The following is an 18,745-nucleotide window of genomic DNA, read 5'->3' as shown; positions in this document are numbered from 1 at the left end:
CAGGAACAAAAAAATAGGAGGAATTTGTTGAAGCCTGGAGTCTGCTCCCCAGCTGCTGTTACCACGTCGGATAGTCTGCGTTACACTGATCTAGATCAGCCCTAAATAGCTGCATCGTCCCTCCCATCACTCAAGGGTGAAGAGGATGGTCCGGAAGCCCTCTACCCTGCTGGTCCCCAGCGCTGCGGGGACATCATCCCATCCCCAGGCCACAGCATACCACTGCAAATCCTTTTCTTCCTGGTGTTTTATCCGCGGGGTGTTATGTGCGAGAGTTTGTGCGTACAGGCAGCAGGCAGAGCAGGAGGTCAGAGGACCGAGGTCCCCCGGGGCTCTGGTGGCCGAGAGATCCAGCACAGGCTCTGCCTGCCCTCGGAGCAGGCTCCAAGGAGTCCCGCTCGCTGCTACAGGGATGCTGCCAGCCTGGGGAAGGGAACATTTGAGGAAATTGTAGATATTATTGAAATGGAGATTATTTTTTTTCCCCTCTTCTTTATTTGCTGCCTGTAGTAGAGCAGCCACATCCCTCCCGTTTCCCTCGCCATGCTCGTTTCTTCCCTCCTCCCTGTAAGCCTTGCAGAGGTCACGGGGTTATTTTTCAGCAGACGTGAGATTCCACCTTATCGAACAAAACCCAGCAAGATCCAGGGCGGTGACCTTCAACGGATGCCGCTTTGACCACAACCTTGACCTGCTGCCGGGGGTGCACCACCAGACCAGGCACGGGCTTCCAGGTCCACCTTGAGAGTTTTTACATAGACCTGCTCCAAACTGCTGTTGCTTTGGCCTCCACGACAGAGTGCGGAAGAAGGTTGATATGGTTTTGCTAGGAGGTGCAGCACATGTTTGCTTTGCTGTCCTGATTCGTCTCGCTTCCTGTTTTCACCTTCTGTTGGACACACCTCGACCAATAAAAGGATTCATGTCCTCAGGACATGGGATTGGTCCAGCATCTAGGTGAGGATGGTTCAGGCAACCCATTTCAAACAGCTGAATCCATCACAGCTGGATTGCTCTGAAGGTTTTTGGTTTAACAATTACCACGCAGCCTCCCTCGGCTTCATACTCTTCTGCTGGTTCCATGAGATCCTTAATCTCACAAACCTCATCAGGCATGGTGTTGGGGAGAATGCTGATTGGAACCATCGGGGTTGGGAGGGAGACAGGCAGCTTCATCTGCAGCATGGGAGACAGGGTGGGACTGGGCTCTGCACTGTAATTAAAGCCAAGAGCTCTCTGCAGGAAATCACTTTCCAGGTCATGAGTCTTTCTCCATTGTTTTCACATGCTGCAAGCAGATTGCACGTTGCACGGAGGCTGCACACAAAGCCGAGCTCCCAAATTCACTGTCTTCCAACATCTTTTTGTCTTGTTTTATCCCTGTTATCGACTTAGCCGAAGTCATTCCCACCCATATCATGACAGACGCCGGGCACTCTTGCTCTGCAAGTGAGATTCTCATCTGATGATGCTTGGCATCACTGTGGATTTCTCCTAATGACCATAGTTGGTCAAAGAGCAACTCAGTTGAACGAGATGATTGTTCTAGGTCCCTTCCAACAGAAATATTCTATTCTGTTCATGCCGTTATTTACGTTTCTTATGGTGCCTCCAAGCAGCTCATGAGGATCACGGGAGGCAATTGGGTTAACCTGTGTTTCTGCTGCTGGGTATCCATATGGATGTTGGGTCTTGAGCCCCTGTAGGTGAGTGACCTCTTGTGATCACCAACAATTGTTGCCTTAAGTATTGAGAGAAGATTTAATCATAGAATGATTTGGGTTGGAAGGGACCTTTGAAGGTCATATAGTCCAACCCCCCTGCAATAAGCAGGGACGTCTTCAACCAGATCAGGTTGCTCAGAACCCTGTCCAGCCTGACCTTGAATGTTTCCAGGGATGGAGCATTGCCCGGCAGGGCGCAGCAATGCCTTTGATCAGCCGGAGCACGACAGACATCTTTGCAGACATACCCCTTCTCCAGCCGTGATCTCTCAGCGTCCCCATTTTGTCTGGATATTTGATTTCCGCATGCTGGGAGACTGTCTCACTCGACTTCTTTTGGCTTCAGTTTTCCTTCCTCCTTGCCAATGCCGCAGCCGCTCAGATGTCGGCTGTGCCGGGTCTCGCCCCAGCTGGCCAGGTGAGTTTTGCACCAGAGGAAATGTTTAAAATGATGCTGTTCAGAAACCCATCTTCTGGGCTCAACGGGTGCCACGGACTCCTTCATTAATTTTCATTCGCTCACCGTGCTCCAGTCCTGCACCCTTATTGCAGTCAAAATGATAACGATGCGAGCCAAACTCTTGGGTGTTGAACCATCTGGAAAAGTACACGGGTATTTGGAGATGGCATCGAGCGGAAAATGCATTTCCAGTATAAAGCTAACAGCACCTCAAGATTTAACTCCCCTTCTTCATACCATTCTCAAATATTTCAGAGAAAAATGTTCATATCTTACATTTCTTGCTCTAAGCCAGGGCGGAAGATGAAGTCAGGGACAAAGCGCTCAGTCCTGTTTCTTTTTAATATCCTCTCCTTGAATTCTCCGCTGCCCGCTGCGAAACAGGACTTGGGATTAGACGGATATTTGTCTAATGCAGCCAAGTGCTTACGTAGATCATCAGACCCAAAATACAGTTTACATAATGACAAAGAAAACCATCTTTTAACTTTTATTAGAAGCAGGGGCTGTAATTAAGAGTATGAAGCCTTGCAGGCCAATGATTAGAACAGAGGATTAGGCACTGGGATTTCATTTCTATTCCTGGCTTTGCCATCGAGCTGTGCTATTTCAGTCAAGTCACTTTCCCTTATTTTAAAAATAAAAGCAATGCTGCCCTCCGAGCCGCTGTGAAATGGTGCCACTTCCTGTTCTAGGGTGAAAAAAAATGCTTAATTTAAAAAAAAAAAAATTTATTAGATGTTTGGTGTTCTGTCAGAGGTTCCCATGCTAAAACTGCCAGAAGCAAACTTGTGTCTATGCTGGTGCTTTTGCAATCCACAGTTTCGGGTGTTAATGGAAAATCACCTTCAAAGTGTCCTCCACCCCAGCTGGGCAAAGGTCCACGCCAGGAGACAGCTCCCACCGGGAAAAAAAAATGCAGAGCTGCCTTTTGCAAATGCTGCCGGCTCCGAGCGAGGCGGGAGGTGAGAGGCAGCTCCAGATGTGCCGCTCCTCCAGATGTGCAGCTCCTCCAGATGTGCCGCTCCTTTTCGTACGTCACTGCGGTACAGAAGCAGCTACTGGCGTTTCACGCTCCAGGGATGGTGTCGGTGCTCCTGCTCCTGATGCTCGCTGCAGTTGTGAGGTTCGTCGCTCCTTTTTGTGCCCACCGAGGGTTGCATCAGCGTCACACCGGGGAAACGCGGGCGTTGCGAGTATCGGAGTCGATGGACCTTGCGGTGTACGTGCTCTGCGTGTGCTGAGATGAAGCAGTGCCAGCCCCACTGGACAGCAAATGTTGGGAGCTTTTAGCAGCATCTGTTGTATCTCGGTAGCACGTTGAAAACCTCGCCCAGGCATCTGACTTAGCGATTGTCATAAAAGACATTTGGCAATTGGTTTTGGAATCTGGCTTCTGCATAATTAGGCTCGTACAAAATCCCATTAGTCAAATAGGGGATTAGCCCAGAGTCCTGAGTCCCAACTGCGTTTGGGCAGGTGATGTGGGGGTTGGTGCAGGAGGATGGGCATTTTCATTTGATTTTATTTTTTTCCCCCTTATTAAGCTGTCTTAATTCCCTCGGTCAGGGCAGCATGGGGCTCAGGAGTAACTGTCAGGCTGTGAGCACCCTCCAGCTCTTGACGTACGTGGTGAAGGTGCAGTTGCATCATGCGCCTGGTGTGGACAACATAGGCTGGAGCTGCAAGAGCTCGACTTGTTTTTCTGGAGTCTGTTCTGGTACAAGCGTCAGGGTTGTCGGTGCACGGGGTTGTTCTGGAACAGCTCCAGCATCTGAAAGTCAAGATTTCTGAGCTGCAGCCTCAGGCTCCCTTGAAGAGCCACGGAAACCTGGGGTTAGTGGGAAGATCTCTTCCCATTGCAGTAAGACCGTGTTGATGTTTATTTTGTCTCAAAGTAGACTAATGTGTTACAAGGCCTCCTTTTTCTGGAATAAATATTCAGATTGACATTTGATAGGGAATAACCATTTTGTTTGCATTTAGCATAATGCATATAGCTTTTTTGTTGCATCTTAGTCTAATGCAAATCATAGAATCATCGAATCATCACATGGTTTGGGTTGGAAGGGACCTTTAAAGGTCATCTGGTCCAACCCCCCTGCAATGAGCAGGGACATCTTCATCTAGATCAGGTTGCTCAGAGCCCCGTCCAACCTGACCTTGAACGTTTCCAGGGATGGGGAATCTACCTCCTCTCTGGGCAACATGTGCCAGTGTCTCACCACCCTCAGCATAAACAATTTCTTCATAACGTCTCATCTAAATCTCCTCTCTTTCAGCTTCAGGCCATCCCCCTTGTCCTGTCACTCCCTGCCCTTGTCACCAGCCCCTCTCCAGCTTTCCTGTAGCCCCTGCAGGGACTGGGAGGGGCTCTAAGGTCTCCCCGCAGCCTTCTCTTCTCCAGGCTGAACAAGCCCAACCCTCTCAGCCTGTCTCCATAGCAGAGGTGCTCCAGCCCTCGCATCATCTCTGTGGCCTCCTCTGGACCCACTCAACAGGTCCATGTCCTTCTTGTCCCGGGGACCGCCGAGCTGGACGCAGTGCTCCTGTGCAGCAGTACTGCTGCCTCTAAATGTGGCAAAGCCCTGGAATTCACAATATTAAGGGCACTTGGTGGGGTGAAGTGTGCACGGGCAGCTTCTGCTGAGCGGAATGAATTCATTTTTGGTGCATCGGTTGGATGACATTAGACACCTGCTTGCCTGCTGCTATCCAGAATTGAAGGGCTCTTAGTTTGGTTTAGTTGAACTGACTTTAGGGGCAAATTCAGAACCTGAGCTAGAGCCACTTTTAATTTTAGAGGAAGGTTAGGTTTCTTCTGGTAAAATAAATGGGCCTGGAATGCTATGTATATTGACTTAAGTACATCATATAGTACAACTTAAACAGGACTGGGATTTGGGTCCAGAGTCTGCTTGGCCCCCCAACAGAAGCTGGAGGAAAGGGAAATACATTGAAAGCACTTAAAACACACAGTCTTGAGTAAGGACTTTGCTTCAGCTGTCTGTCCACCTACAAAAGAGAAAGGGATAATGCTGAAGTTATGGTTGCACCAGCCCCACCGTGGTTTTGTCTTCTTTTCATGGAAGGGAGAGCACATGGAGGAAGATGTAGCGTGTTTTTCTGGTACAAACAATGTACAACCTTGCTGCTGTGGAGAGATGGGCCCCATGTAGTCATGCCAGTTGTCTCAAGCTGTGACAAACTAGTGCTCATCTTGGTTTAAATATGACTCCTGATGCCTCTTTTGGTGTTCATCTTGGTTCTTGTGGAGGTGCAGGCTTTGGCCATGTTCATCAGTTATTTAAAATAGAAGGCAAGTGAGGGTGTAGGCAAGAAATGATTGGGTTGGGAAGGAAGAGGCTACTCAAGGGAGTGCCATGCTGAGGGTGGCATTAGCAGGAGTATGGTGGCATCTGCAACCAACCTGCCCACAGCCCTAGAGAACTAAAGATTGGTCAGCATTACCTTGATTGTGGACTGAGTCCTTCTGGAAGCCATTTCTGTGGAGGTGGATGACGCAAAGGTGGTTGGAAGTGGCCAGCATGGATTTACCAAGTGTGAATCATGTTTGACCAACCTGATTGCCATCTGCGATGATGCAACTACGTATCTGGATGGTGGGAGCATCTGCCTTATCTCTAGCAAGGTTTTTGATGTATCACACATGCCATTCTTGTGTCCGAGTTGGGACATTAGAGTTTAGACAGGGACACTACTAGGTGGGTAAAAAACTGGATCATCAGGCTCAGAGGGTGGTGGTTAATAGTTCATACCCAACCTGATGGCTGGTTGCAAAGGGAGCTCCTCCCAGGCCCATCCTGGGACATATCCTGTTCCACATCCTTATCAATAACTTGCAGAGGAGACAGAAGTCACCCTCATCAAGTCTGCAGAAAAACTGCTCTGCTTGAGCACAGGGCTGATGTTCAGAGGGATCCAGACAGGCTGGAGGAGTGAGGACAGGCTGGCAAGAACCTCCTGAAGCTCAGCAAGGCCAGATGTAGCAGCCGGGATGGATTAACCCTCTCTGGGCAGTGGCTGGCTGGGTAACAGCTCTGCTGAGGATCCATAAAACTGGGCAGCTCTATGCTAAACGCAGGTGAGCAGTGTGCACTGGTAGCAAGGGAGGCTGGTGGCATCCTGGGCTGTAGGATACTATAGCCGGTAGATTAAGGGAAGTAATTATTCTTCATTAGACCACAGCTGGGCAACTGCATGTAGTTTTGGGCTCCCCAGGACAAGAAAAACTTGATCAAGTTGAGTGAGTTCAGTGGAAACCCACCAGGACGGTCAGGGGCTGGGGCACATGACATGTGAGGAGAATATGAGGGAGCTGGGCGAACTTTGCCTGGAGAAGAGAAGGTTTTGGGGGAGACCTCAGGTCACCCTTCCAATACCGAAGCAGCACGATTGCAGCACTACCGTAGCAGGACCAGTCAGCCTTTTGGTTAGAGCAGGTTTTGCTTTCTGAAAATTTCTGAGTATGATTTTACCCATCAGGACTTCTGACATGTGAATCAGTTCCTGTAGACCATGTCTGTGGAAGCCCTTAATTGCCATCCCTCTCCTCCACTTCAGAAACTAATTTGGGTTGAGTTTTCTAGATTATCTCCATACCAGCAGAGTTCAGGAGTTAAGGTGCTGCTTTTGTAGCACTTCTGTGGACGTTCAGGGAAACCCATGGTGGTGGTTTGGTATCTACCTGAGGTTGGTTGAAGCTCTCAGCCCACCTCGGGGAAGTCTGGTGGAAACATCATAAGAAACCCACCTGCAAAGGTGAGTTTTTCTTTGAGTGCCTTGTTTCAATTTTCACTCAAACTGACCGATTATTGATTCAGGCTCCTTTAAGCAGAACAATAGGACCCTGTCAAGATATCTGTGGCTTCTCCAGGCAATGCAGCAACTTCATTACCATCACTTCACTTCCTTGCTGCTGGCATCCCATGTAGATCCAGATGCTGAAATCTGCAGCAAGGGCCACCTTCTGTTTCTTTTCTGGTCAAGGTAGCAGCCTCCAAGTGTCTAGTTCCCCAAGCTATTTTCTTGGAAAGATCACTGGAGTGAGCATGGAGATGTTGGAGATGTTCCTCTGAACAAGATCAGCTGGTTGTGCCAGTACTGGACATCTTGGTGGTGGCTTGAACATCAAATGTCCCATTGGGTACGTCATTTTGGGGGTTGAGTGCCCATTGTGGTGGCCCAATGAAGTCTTGCTTTTTGTGTGCTCTCACTTTTTCGTTGTTGCTGTTGGAAGCAGTGGAGGGAAGAGACTTTGCTCTGGGGCTGCCATTGCAGTTTTTCCTTCTCATCTCTTGCATCTTCAGACTGTGTCTTCACAGACACTCACTTTGGTTTGTCAGCTATGCTCTACCCTACAATGGCCAACCAAGCATTTCTTCATCTGTTTTGCACAGCTGTGGATTGCTTGGTGGATATCAGCTATAAAAAATAGCTGAGGATTTGTTCACAGCTGGGACATGCGTGGTCCAGGTCTGGTGAGGCTGTTGTGGCAGCAGCCCAGTATTTGGATTTGGGGCACGATGCACATTGGTCCTGTGACCTCAAGTCCTGGAGAGCCACATGGAGCTGAAAACCCTCTATATCCGTGAAACCTGGGATCCGGAGGAGTGGAACTTAACTTCTGGAGGTGTGTAGACCTCGCTGATGGCAGTGGAAGAAGCTGTTTGTCCATCACACAGGGAATACAGACTTCACCCATTGGGTTTAATGGTCCTGTTTTGGCAGTGACCTGACTCCAGTTGAGTTTTTAGAAGGAAGCTCCTATGTTTCTACTGGACTTTCCCTGGGAATGCTGCTGTACATCTCTACAACGTCCTACCACCGCAGAGGAGGCTGTTCCTGTGCATGGAGGGGCTATAAACCAAGGAGAAGACCATCTCCTTGGGAAACCACAGCCTGACCAAGCTCTGTGACAGCCGGAGCAGATGCCATAGCTCTGAAGGCAAGACGCCAGCTTGGAGAAACGCTTGCCCTCTTCCCAAAATCAGCACAAAGCCTTATCTTCTGATAAGCCAGGGCAAGCGCAGGCATTTGTAGGGGCTTCTGCTGTGAAAAAAAGCTGTTTGCGTCCCATTTGTGCGGCGTAAAGGCAGGCAATGGTAATGACAAACTAACAGGATCATTTTCTTCTCTGCAAAAGTCTTTTCAATGCCACCGGGCTGCAGCAACGCCAATTTTCCTTCTGCGGAGAAGGTGAGGCTGGAAGGAGTACAGACAGCAGCAGGTCAGCTCCTCGAAGCCTGACAAAATTGCTGTGAGGGCTTTGGTCTCTTTGATGCAAACTCGATTGCAGCTGAAATCATTGGAATAAACCTGCTGTGAAGACACAAGCGTGGGACTGCTGCCCGTCCTGGGCTTTGGGACTGCTAAAGCCAGTGCCTGTAATATTTTCTGCACATCCTTAACCCCCCCAGGATGGAGGGTACCGCTTATTTCTGCCCAGGGCAGGGCACTGCTGGCATCGGGGCAGAAATAGAAAGAAGAAAAAGTTTTAATCTTCCGATTTATCTCCTGGTAAGGAGCGTGGTCCCACACTCAGGGTTTATTCAAGGGGTAACATTTCAGGAGACTGTGCTTACAGTTTTTAAAGTAGCAAAGGCAGGGATGCTTGGAGAGCCTTTCCGGGCCAGGCGTGGGCGTGCGGGTAGTCCTGCACTTTGGTCTGGCTCTGCTTGCACCCAGGGAGCTCCGGGAATACATTGGGTCTCCTGGGAGAGGGTGAATATGACAGCAAAAAAAAAAAAAATCTCCAGCAGCAGCAGCAGCATTTGCACGCGGTGCCGTGGTGCGCTCAGCCTCTGCTCTGGGAGCGAGCAGATACCCTCCGGGGATGCTCAGTGGTTTCCAGCCTCCTGGTTCGTGGCAAGCAGGCGAGATGCTCTGCTAAGGGAGGATTCGTACTTGCAGCATCAGCAGGGCTGTGCTTGGGACATCAGCGGAGCAGAGGGAGGGAGGGAAGGGGTGTGCATCAGCAGATTGCAGCTCGGGGACCCCCAGCCCCACTGAAGCACCCCCCCCTTCCTCCTGCACTATCCCCCAAACACCCCCTTAGTCCCATCAAGCACCAAAGAAGCTGAAACCATCGGGCAGCGATTGCTGCCAGCTCGTTCCCTCTGTTCCAGGTGCCAGGATTAAGCTCCACGGTGCCCCTTTCGGATGTTGCTCCATCCCTTCGGTTATTTTGGCAGACTCTGAGGACAGGTGGTTTTGGCAATGCGCCCGTGCCAGGCAAAAAAGCACCCGAGAGCTGTTTGCAGCCACAGCTGATGGAGCTGTTGCTACAGAGATCTTGCCAAAAACAGCCTCCAATCAGCTCCCGACACCGGTCTGATGCCGAGCTCCGCTCGGAGCCTGGGGAGCCAGTGAAACAATAAATAGTTGTCAGCTTTGCCCATAAAAACCCCGCGTTCAGTCCTGCAGGGGACAGCGGATTCACAGCAGTTGTGTGGCTTATTATTTCCCTGAGTCTTTCTCAAAGCATGTGCGTTTTGTGCCGCTTGTGCAAATGTGGCATTTGTCCTCCCCCGTGCTATTTCTGACCTTCCCCCTCGTCCCACCACGTACCTGGAGGTTTGCTCCAGGCAGAGCCGTTGCTTGGTTTCCTATCATCCTTCCTCCTGCTCGGATGCTGCTGCGAGCAGAAGGCTTTGCAGGACCAGCTGTGGCTCAGCGGGCAGCACCGACCTGTGCCAAACTGCGCCCAGGTTCACATCTGGCCTTACAGAGCCTTGTTTCCCAGGTTGGGGTTAACATCAAGATTTGGAAGGTGCTTTTTCTCCCAAAAAAATAATCGATGTGGTCTGTCTGACCCCACCTCCACGAGGAGTGCTGGAGATGCTGGCATCCAGCAGAGATGGCATCAGGAGGATCCCTCAATAGAGGACAGGTATTGTAAGCTCAGAAAAATGTACATTTTCATTGAATCATCGAATGGCTTGGGTTGGAAGGAACATTTAAAGACCATCTACTCCAAACCCCCTGCCATGGGCAGGGACACCCTCCACTAGCCCAGGTTGCCCAAAGCCCCATCCAACCTGGCCTTGAACACTGCCAGGGAGCCAGGGGCAGACTCTTGGTTCTTGTTTTGCCCCAGCTGCGGTGGGATATACCCAAAAATACCTTGGGTGGACTCTGTGGGAATGGAGTGGTGATCGCTCTTCTGACATTTAGGGTCATTTTCTCCTCTGCTAAAAGAACAGAGTGGTGAGCTTCAAGCTGTTGGGTGTTAGTGCTGATCTCAGCCCACGTTTAGATGTGATGAGCTGTTTAAAGATGTTCCTCTAGTGTACTTGGGCATAAGTGGGATGATCCAGGAGAGCTTTCACAGATGCTTCCAGCTCCCTTGTGGCCAGGTTGCTGGGCAGAGATGGTTTTCTGCTGCCAGGCCCCCAGGTACTTGCAAGACTCTTTCCCTCACCCTTTCTCCCCAGATTTTTTTCCATGGATAGGGCAGACGAGCAAGGGATCAGTTTGTTTTCCATGTGAAGAGCATGGGCTAAGGCATCCGCATCTCTCCGGTGTGACACATCCACCGTGCCCAGCATCGCACCGGCTCGTGGGAGGGGGTGAGCACAGCTGGGGAGAGCAGCAGCCCCCTCTCCCATCCAACATCCATTTCATAACCTTCCTTCATCTTGAATCAAACGGGTTTCGTTTCCCATCAGCAGTAGTTATCTCCATCCGCACTAACTCAGCATCCTCTGGCACATCTGGACCGTCTCCGACAAGATTTCTGTGCAGATGGAGTTGATGGCTGAGCGAGTCCATCCCGCCGAACGCCCCTCGAGATGCAGGGAGGCCAAAGATTTGGTCTGGAGCCGATGCCCGGAGGCAGCGTGGTGGGAGTTGAGCAGGGGATCTCCACGGGGATCTGCGGGAGGACGGGCCGGTGGTTGCACAAACCCGGGGGTGGCCGAGCCGGCTGCGCTTGCTTCTCCAAGCCAAGCTGAATTTCAGGGGGTCATTAAAAGTCGCTCACTGAGATTTCAGCATAAATGAATAGCAGCAGGCGTGGAGCTTGCTGGAGAGCCGGGGGCAGGCTTGCCAGCTATTTAATATTTAAGCAGCAGCATTGTTAGATTCCTGCTAGCCCGGCTTCCCATGGGCAGCGATGTAATGGAGCGTTTGTCCCCTACCCCTTGCCTGCCCCCCCCAGGAAGCTGGTTTTTCAAGGTTTTTAAGCCAACGCCTTAAGAATTGTGCTTGACAAAGGTCAGACAAACAGAGCCACTGGATTAAAACGAAGAAATTTGTTACCGTGAGGGTGGTGAGGCACTGGATCAGGTTGCCCAGAGAGGAGGTAGATGCCCCATCCCTGGAAATATTCAGGGTCAGGTTGGACGGGGCTCTGAGCAACCTGATCTGGTTGAAGATGTCCCTGCTCATTGCAGAGGGGTTGGACTAGATGACATTTAAAGGTTCTTTTCCAACCCAAACCATTCAATGATTCTATGATTAAGGTGCTTTCTGCAATACCTGTCTCTATCCAGTGACTTAGGGCTGCTAAATGGAGATGGTGGGGCAGAACTCACTTGTGCTCTTCTATGCGCACACCGTTGCAGGAACAAAGCCGCAAAAGGGTTTTGCTGGTGGGACTTTGCAGCCCGGCAGAAATCTGACCTGTGTTCGAACGCAGCACGGCGTGCACGGGCATCAGTTCTAGGGTGTCTTTTGCTGTCGGTCTTGCTGAAGGTGGCGGGATGATCAAAGGTCCTTAGTTACACGGAAAAGGCAAACAGCCTCTTCATCTCCCGAGAGCATCGGTCTGCCTGCGCCCTGCACGGCGTGCCGTGCCTCTGAACCGGGGCTGCAGGGTTTGTAGCTTCAAGGTGGGCTTTTCCAGACTCCACACCAGTAAGGATTTCCCAGGATTAGACTGAAATGATGATTTGATGGGGTTAAAGCAAGGCCTAGGCAAAGTCTGGGTAGTGATCTGTGTCGTTCTTCACGTGCCATATCATGCTCATGGGGCTTTCATGCCATAGCTGATGGCACATCCGAGTCTAGGTCACCAGGAGGACATTCGTCTGCAGATGCATCGTCCTCGTGGTGCTGCCTGAAGGTCTGCAGGCTTTAGGGTCTGCAAGCTTTAGAGTCTGCAAGCTTTCAGTCCCCATGTCTGGTCCTTTCTGAAACCATGTAGATCTTTGCTTTTGTGGGTCTGAGTCTGATTGCCAGGAGTCTGCGTAGTTTGACAAGTTTCCACATTCCTGCAGCAGAAAACGCATTTTTGCTCCATTTGGACAGAAGCACTTGCTTCCCCAGAGGGACTGGCTGCCTGTAGTTAAGCTGTTGACCAAATCTGAGCCAACTCTCCGCAGCTAACCAGCCCCTGGGCAAGCAGGGGCAAGTCTTGAGCTACTGTTGGTTTTGTAGGCTGGGCAGATGTTGTAGCACTCCAGCCTGCTCCAGGCAGCACCATCAGCTTCTTGCAGAGGTCCTTCTCCACACCAAGCTCCAGGTTTCAGCAGGAAGACAAACGGGCAAAGGAGAACAGTTTTATTTATTGGTAAGACCAACGATTAAATCTTGGCTCTACAAGCCGAGGCTTAGCGTGTTAAGTCCAATGAGGCTGGGGAGCTGCTCCTTGATCTGTCCCTCTTCCACCTCCTAGGGACATGGACCCTCGCTGCAGAACCAATTCCCTCCATCACCTTGTCCCAGGCAGGGTGGTGGCATCTTTGACCCTTGTCTTCCTCGAGACATCACAGCTTCAGGGAGAGGCACCTTCAGCAAACATAAAACGACATGCAATGTCACAGCCTGTCGTCTCCGTGCTTTTGATGACCACACACTTGTCGTGCTCACCTTCATGCTTCATCATTTCCACAATTAATGCAGCGTAGCCTTTGGCAGCTCCCCGACCACCATCACATTGAGCTTCCATGTTTCCAGGCAGGGTCTAGTCTGGGCACCACGTGCACCAGCTACTTCACCTCCTGGCCTCAAGATAAACTAGGACGGTGCATGCTGTAATACCTTGGAGATGGCTTTTTGTTCTGGAAAGTTTCTTTTAAATCCCTTCTCACCCCCAAAATTTCACCTTGAAGGTGAAGGGACCCTACCTGCCTGCTGTGTGCAACACAGGAGGTGTGGAGATGCCTGGTCCATCCTGACTGTTGCTCCCAGTAGAAATGGAGCAGATCTCTGCATCTCAAACATCAGTAACCTTGAGAGCCAGAACCAAACGTGGGTCTGCAAAATGTCTTCCAATTATCAAAGACAAAACAAAAAAATCATAATTTGATGTCTGTGAACTTCAGCATCCCTCAGCACCTTTGTCCTCCAGAACAGGTTATCTGGTGGAAGATTGTCACCAGTTCTGTGATTGTCTCCTGCTTGTGGTGTGATATCTATTTCCAACGCGAGCCAGACTTCCAGTTTTAGGGATGCAGGTCAGCTAGCCAGGTCTTTTTTTAGTCTACGTGCTGTGACCTCGTGGCATCTTTTTGTTCAGAACTTGCTAAAATCACCCCAAAAATAACGAGTGGGACCTTCTCAGTGGCAGTGGAGGGGCAAGTTCATCTCCTGTTAAGATGCAGAAGAGCAGAGGGGACGTTCCAGGTGTTGCTGTGTTCATCCTGACCTTGAAGCTTGCAGCTCGTGGTGTTGCAGATGGACGCGATCCTTGCCATCAATCTCGTTTGCAGCTTCACTGGTAAGAGCTGATTGCGACAATAACGAAGCCAAGTCTGACTCATCAGTACCTGATTGAGGAGCGATGCCACCCACAGCGTGCCAGCAGCGATTTTACTCCTGATCTGGCTCAGCTGGTGGGATGGATTTGAAGCTCTCCAGTCGATCTTGATCTGACCGCTTTGCCTGGACCACGCATGGATCGTATGTCAGCAAGACCTGAGGTTTTAATCGATTTATCTCAAGAGGAGGAGGTGGCAGTCTAAGGAAACTTCCTTTAAAGATTATGAGGTGTTAATATATGTCAAGTCAGCATGTGTATTCGAGAGCAAACTGTGTTAAGCTGTTTCATCCCACCAGCCTCATGGGCTGCCCCTGCTCCTGAGCATGTTTTGGAGCTCCAGTTTCAAATTCATAGCGGGATAGAAAGTGCAGAAGGAGTTGCCTTAAGACAAGGGTTGTACTGTACCGTCTGCTGCACGAAATACCAAACTGGAAGGAGAATCTCCCTCCTTAGGTATTTCATCCAAGTTTTGAAGACAGATGTGAATAACCTCCATTCACCTATGAGCTCACACATCCCTCACCTCATGCATCCAGCTGGCATGGGCCAGAATATTAAAAGCCGCATAACTCTGTGGCTGCTTCAACAGCCTTTGCTGTGTTTGGAAGAACTTTTGCACGAAAGCCTCTGAAATTCCAGCAGCTGCACGTTGGCCGAGAAGCAGCCGACGTCGTTACTGGGAATTTACGGTCGGCTCGTTTTCTGCTAATTGGCTGGCCAGATGCTCGTGGTGCTGCTATGTGCTCCTCAGATCCTCTCTGTCAGGTAAGCTTGAGAAGAGACAGAGATTTTGGAAGCCAGAGCCCGGAGGAGACTTCATCCCCACTTTGCTCCCAGATTCCTGTTGCTTTTAGCAAGGAAGGTTTGCCTTGAGATGCAAGGAGACGTGCTGGGTGCCCTTACTTGCAAGTGTTTTGAAAAATATGAGACCAGAAGGAACAGCTGATGATCAGGTGAATTTTTTTTTTTTTTTTTTTTGGAGAGGAGGGGAAGAAGTGAGGTGCACAGCGGGTAGAAAACTTCTGGAATTTGTTGCAGTGGGAAGCTGTGGAGGTTGATATTGCTGCATGTTCAGGAGGGGATTAAAGAAATTCAAGACAACTGGTCCATAAACATCTCTGAAGTGGGTGCCTTGGAGGACACCTCCCTGCTGTCACCCCTAGCACAGAGACTGGGTGCTGCGGGGCACGAGGGTATGGACCACAGGCGGTGGCCGGGGTCATGAGCTCTCCATAAACAGCATCTCTTGCTGCCATGGTTTGAAGCAGAGTACTGGGCTGGAGACACCATTGCTCTGACCCAAGAGGACATTTCCTACTTTGCAGGTCTTTCCAAAAGGTCCATGAAATAGGGCAAATGGACAGATCTTGCGTAGGGAGGCTAAGGTGGCCTGAATTCTTTGGTTCCTGGGGAAACCTGGAGAAAAGGAGAGTCTCCCTTTCAGTTCCACAGCACCAGGGATTTGCCCTGATGACATAGTCCTTGAAGGTTCTCCAGGCCATGGTTGGGCAGGGATGCTACCACAAGAAGAGAAACCTGTTTACCATGAGGGTCTTTCCCTTGCTCAGCTTTGATCACAAGAACTTGCCCGAAGGAGACTTTGCTTGGGGTCTTCTCCCAACATCCATTGCCTTCCTCTTCAGTAAACATTAGGTACATCCTCTTACAGCAGCAGGCCTCTTCGTTAGGAAGCTTCCTGAGCGTTAGCGCCTTCCATCCAGGGATTTGCTTGTTGGGGAGGAGACCCTGGAGCCATGGATCTGGGTGCAGCACTGGGCGTCATAGCTGATGCTTTTCTCTTGAGAAGACGCTGGGCGTTGTGGAGGAGGAGGAGGAGCACTCATTCACATGCACTCGAGAGGAAAAAGGGATTAAGCAATTCAACACAGTCATAATTTCAGGGCTCGGAAGTCTCATTAAAATTAGCTTTGAAAGAAGTTTAATTTTATTGCCGCTTTTTTGAGGTCTATCCTATTAAGAAGATTTGTTGCTTTTCCTTTTTCTGAAACCATCTGATCTGAATTTTATTAACATAAGCAACTTAATGTGTACATAGGGGGGGTTTAATGCTGTTTTTTCGAAAACTGCTCCAAATGAAGTTATTTCTCCAGATGTTTGCTGTTATGTTTTGATGTGGAGCAAATGTCTAATAATTTGCTCAGCACCATGTGTTTTCTGAACGAGCCTGATTATTTGCACATCCCCACAGTGGAGGACTGTTAAGGCAAAAAAAAAGACCTTTCCTGTGCTCATTGAGCAAATATTGGCAACGAGTACAAACAATATTGGAAAGTGTTGCCCTTAGACAAAGACCGATACCTGGTCGTGTGCCTCATTGGGAGGTGTTGGAGGGTCTCGGTGTGGATGCTAGGCTGCTGGGTAAGCATGAAGCCAAAGGGAATGTGGAGCAAGAGTGGGTTTGCTCTTCTAGGAGAGGCTTTAAGCTGGTGCTAGTTCAAAAAGTAGCATGTAAATGCCGTCCTGCACCTCCAGGTGCTTTTTTCTGTGTTTTTCTAACTCAGGTAAGGTATCTCTTGGAATAGATTGGTAGCTGTTAGTGCTGTGACCTTCTCTGTCTTCAGGGAGCGAGAGCTCTGTGGGCTCAGATGTTACCAACTGCAATGTGGTAGATAAAAATGTGCTGAAAAGGGCTTTTCTGGGGCTCGCTGTCTGCCCGTGTTGGCTCTGCCCATCTGAGATGAGCAAGGAGCGAGAGCAACACACAAGGCATGAGAAGGGGCTTCACTTGGAAAGGACCATGAGTGGGACAAAGCTATGAGATGTTTAGGATCTGTCCAGGCATGTCTACAGCTGTTCTTCACAAATAAGCATAGTTAAAGGGAGAATGTGGTGTTTGCAGGGTTTGAAATGAAGCCGGAGACCATAGCCGTGGAGGACTTGGTCATCATCTGCTAAACAACTGATTAATGGCTCAAAACTTGATGCGAGGAGGTGGGTGTAGGTCCCAAGTACAGAGCCCAGACTGGTGGGGACCGGGAACTCATCTCTGTGGATGCATCTTCATTAATTCTAAAGTGAAGGAGACTTTAATAAGGGCACACGCGCGTCACAGTCACCGTTGGTAACTCCTTGTTCACCATTACTGTATTGCAGTTCGTCGCCTTCCGGAGTGTTTGAGAAAGAATATGACATTTATCGGGATTACAGTGCGGAAGGTCAACTCCTCCACTACAGGTAGCCAAAATTTCCCTCTGGTACTGGGATTGGGGTCTGCAGCGTGGCCTCAGCGGCGAGGTGGGGGTGTGGGACAGCTGGTAGCACGCCAGCTGTCCCACGGGGACAGGGCAGTAACACCGGTGTTTTCTTTGTGCTCTTGTGATCCTCCTCCTCATCTCCTTCCCTTCACGTGCTGTGGTTTTCAGCTTTACTACCACCCTTAAATAAACCTTAAGATATATTTTGATGGTTCTTTGGAGCAGGGACCATCCATCCTCTTTATGTGGTGGTTCTTGTTTGAGTGGCTCCTGCCCATGACCAGAAACTGGAGCAGGACAGGAGGAGCAACAGGGCTGTCCAGTCATGGGGTCGCACCTCAGGGTGAGCTCCTGGTCCATGGGGTTTCATTAGGCTCCATCATTAGTTTGGGAAGGGGCAGGTCTCAGCTGGTGCTGCTGGTCCACTCCAACGCCTGCCGTCACGATGGGGTGGTGGCTTGAACATCTTTCCACACTGGAACTGGTTTCTAGGCTCTTTTCTGGGATTTTTGAATCAAATATAAGCAGGTTTGCCTGGGCATGGATTTAATCCATCGCCACAGCGAGCCTGGCTGATTCGGTGTTGCCGTCTCCATAGAGCCCTTGGAGGTGGAAAAGCCTCCTGAGAAATGAAGCCATCTCTTCCTGCCTGTGGGTCCAACTGCTTTTCAGAGTCTGTTGGTAAGACAGATATGAGCTTTCTCTTGCTCGGATCGGGATTTCAGGTGCTGGAGAGAACGACCACCTCCATCTTTCATGGATTTATGTTGCTGGACAATAATGCAGTGTCATGCTTGTCTTCATTACAGCTCAAAATGCCCCTCTTAGAGTTTGCAGAAGGTGATATGGATGCTGTGGTTTCTCGCTAGTACTGATGTGGACTAATGCCTTGGACATGGGCAAAAAATCACCAGAATTGAGTATGTCTGACTGGATGATCAGAGGAGGGGAACAATCGTGTGCTGGGCTTCTGGAGCCTGGCCCAGCACCTGCATCAACTCTTTCAAAACAAGCTTTTTGCCTTCAAAACCCAAATTACTGTCAGTAGGGCTGGATTTAGGAGGGGCTGAGAAATTGCTCTTGATACAGCCCAGATGACTCCTTGCCCGCCCTTTCTTAGCTGACCCACCTTGTCCTGCCCCAGAGCATTTGGGAGATGTCCCTCTTGGTCACCGCCTGCCAGGATGGAGGTGGTGGTGAGGATCTGCAACCTCTGGGACCTCCCCATGGACCCATACAGACCCTTCTCGCCCTGACCCCACCCCAGCCTGCACAGGTAGGGTTGTGTGGTACCTGCTGGCCTCATCCAGATCAAATCAGATGGGAAGAGGGAGGGTAAACACCTGCACTGGATGGTTTTACTAATACAGACCTGCAAACAAATGGTGGCCTGAAGCCTTTCTCTGTAACACCACATTCATCCCAATTCCTACCTTTAAGACAGCAGGTCTACAGACTACAGTCAAATTTTGGGGGCTTTGGAGTTGATGCCTGCCTGGTTGCTTTGAGATTTGACAAATACCCCCAGTCTCTGTGCTTTTTTGGAGTTGAAGCACCTCTAGTTCTCGCTTTGCTTTCCTGCTCGTAGCAGGGACCGGGAGGGTGTGATGCTCTGCGTTCC

At 50.1% G+C, this 18,745-nt stretch overlaps 1 protein-coding gene across 3 annotated transcripts in view; it reads left to right on the top strand.

Annotated features, from left to right (window-relative positions):
- The window catches only part of ARHGAP39 (Rho GTPase activating protein 39), a 149,562-nt gene that overhangs the window by 96,008 nt on the left and 34,809 nt on the right, over window positions 1–18,745 (top strand). For 2 of the 3 annotated variants that reach the window (XM_054817331.1, XM_054817329.1), the window contains exon 3: window positions 17,024–17,104. The exons of the other annotated variant lie outside the window; for it this stretch is intronic. In XM_054817331.1, coding sequence (XP_054673306.1) covers window positions 17,024–17,104 — 81 coding nt within the window. The remainder of the gene's footprint in view (window positions 1–17,023; window positions 17,105–18,745) is intronic. 3 annotated transcript variants of the gene reach the window in all.

This window comes from Grus americana, chromosome 2 (assembly GCF_028858705.1).
Source record: "Grus americana isolate bGruAme1 chromosome 2, bGruAme1.mat, whole genome shotgun sequence".
NCBI lineage: Eukaryota > Metazoa > Chordata > Aves > Gruiformes > Gruidae > Grus > Grus americana.
Note: the sequence above shows the minus strand (reverse complement) of the source record. Positions and strands in the feature narration are given on the sequence as shown.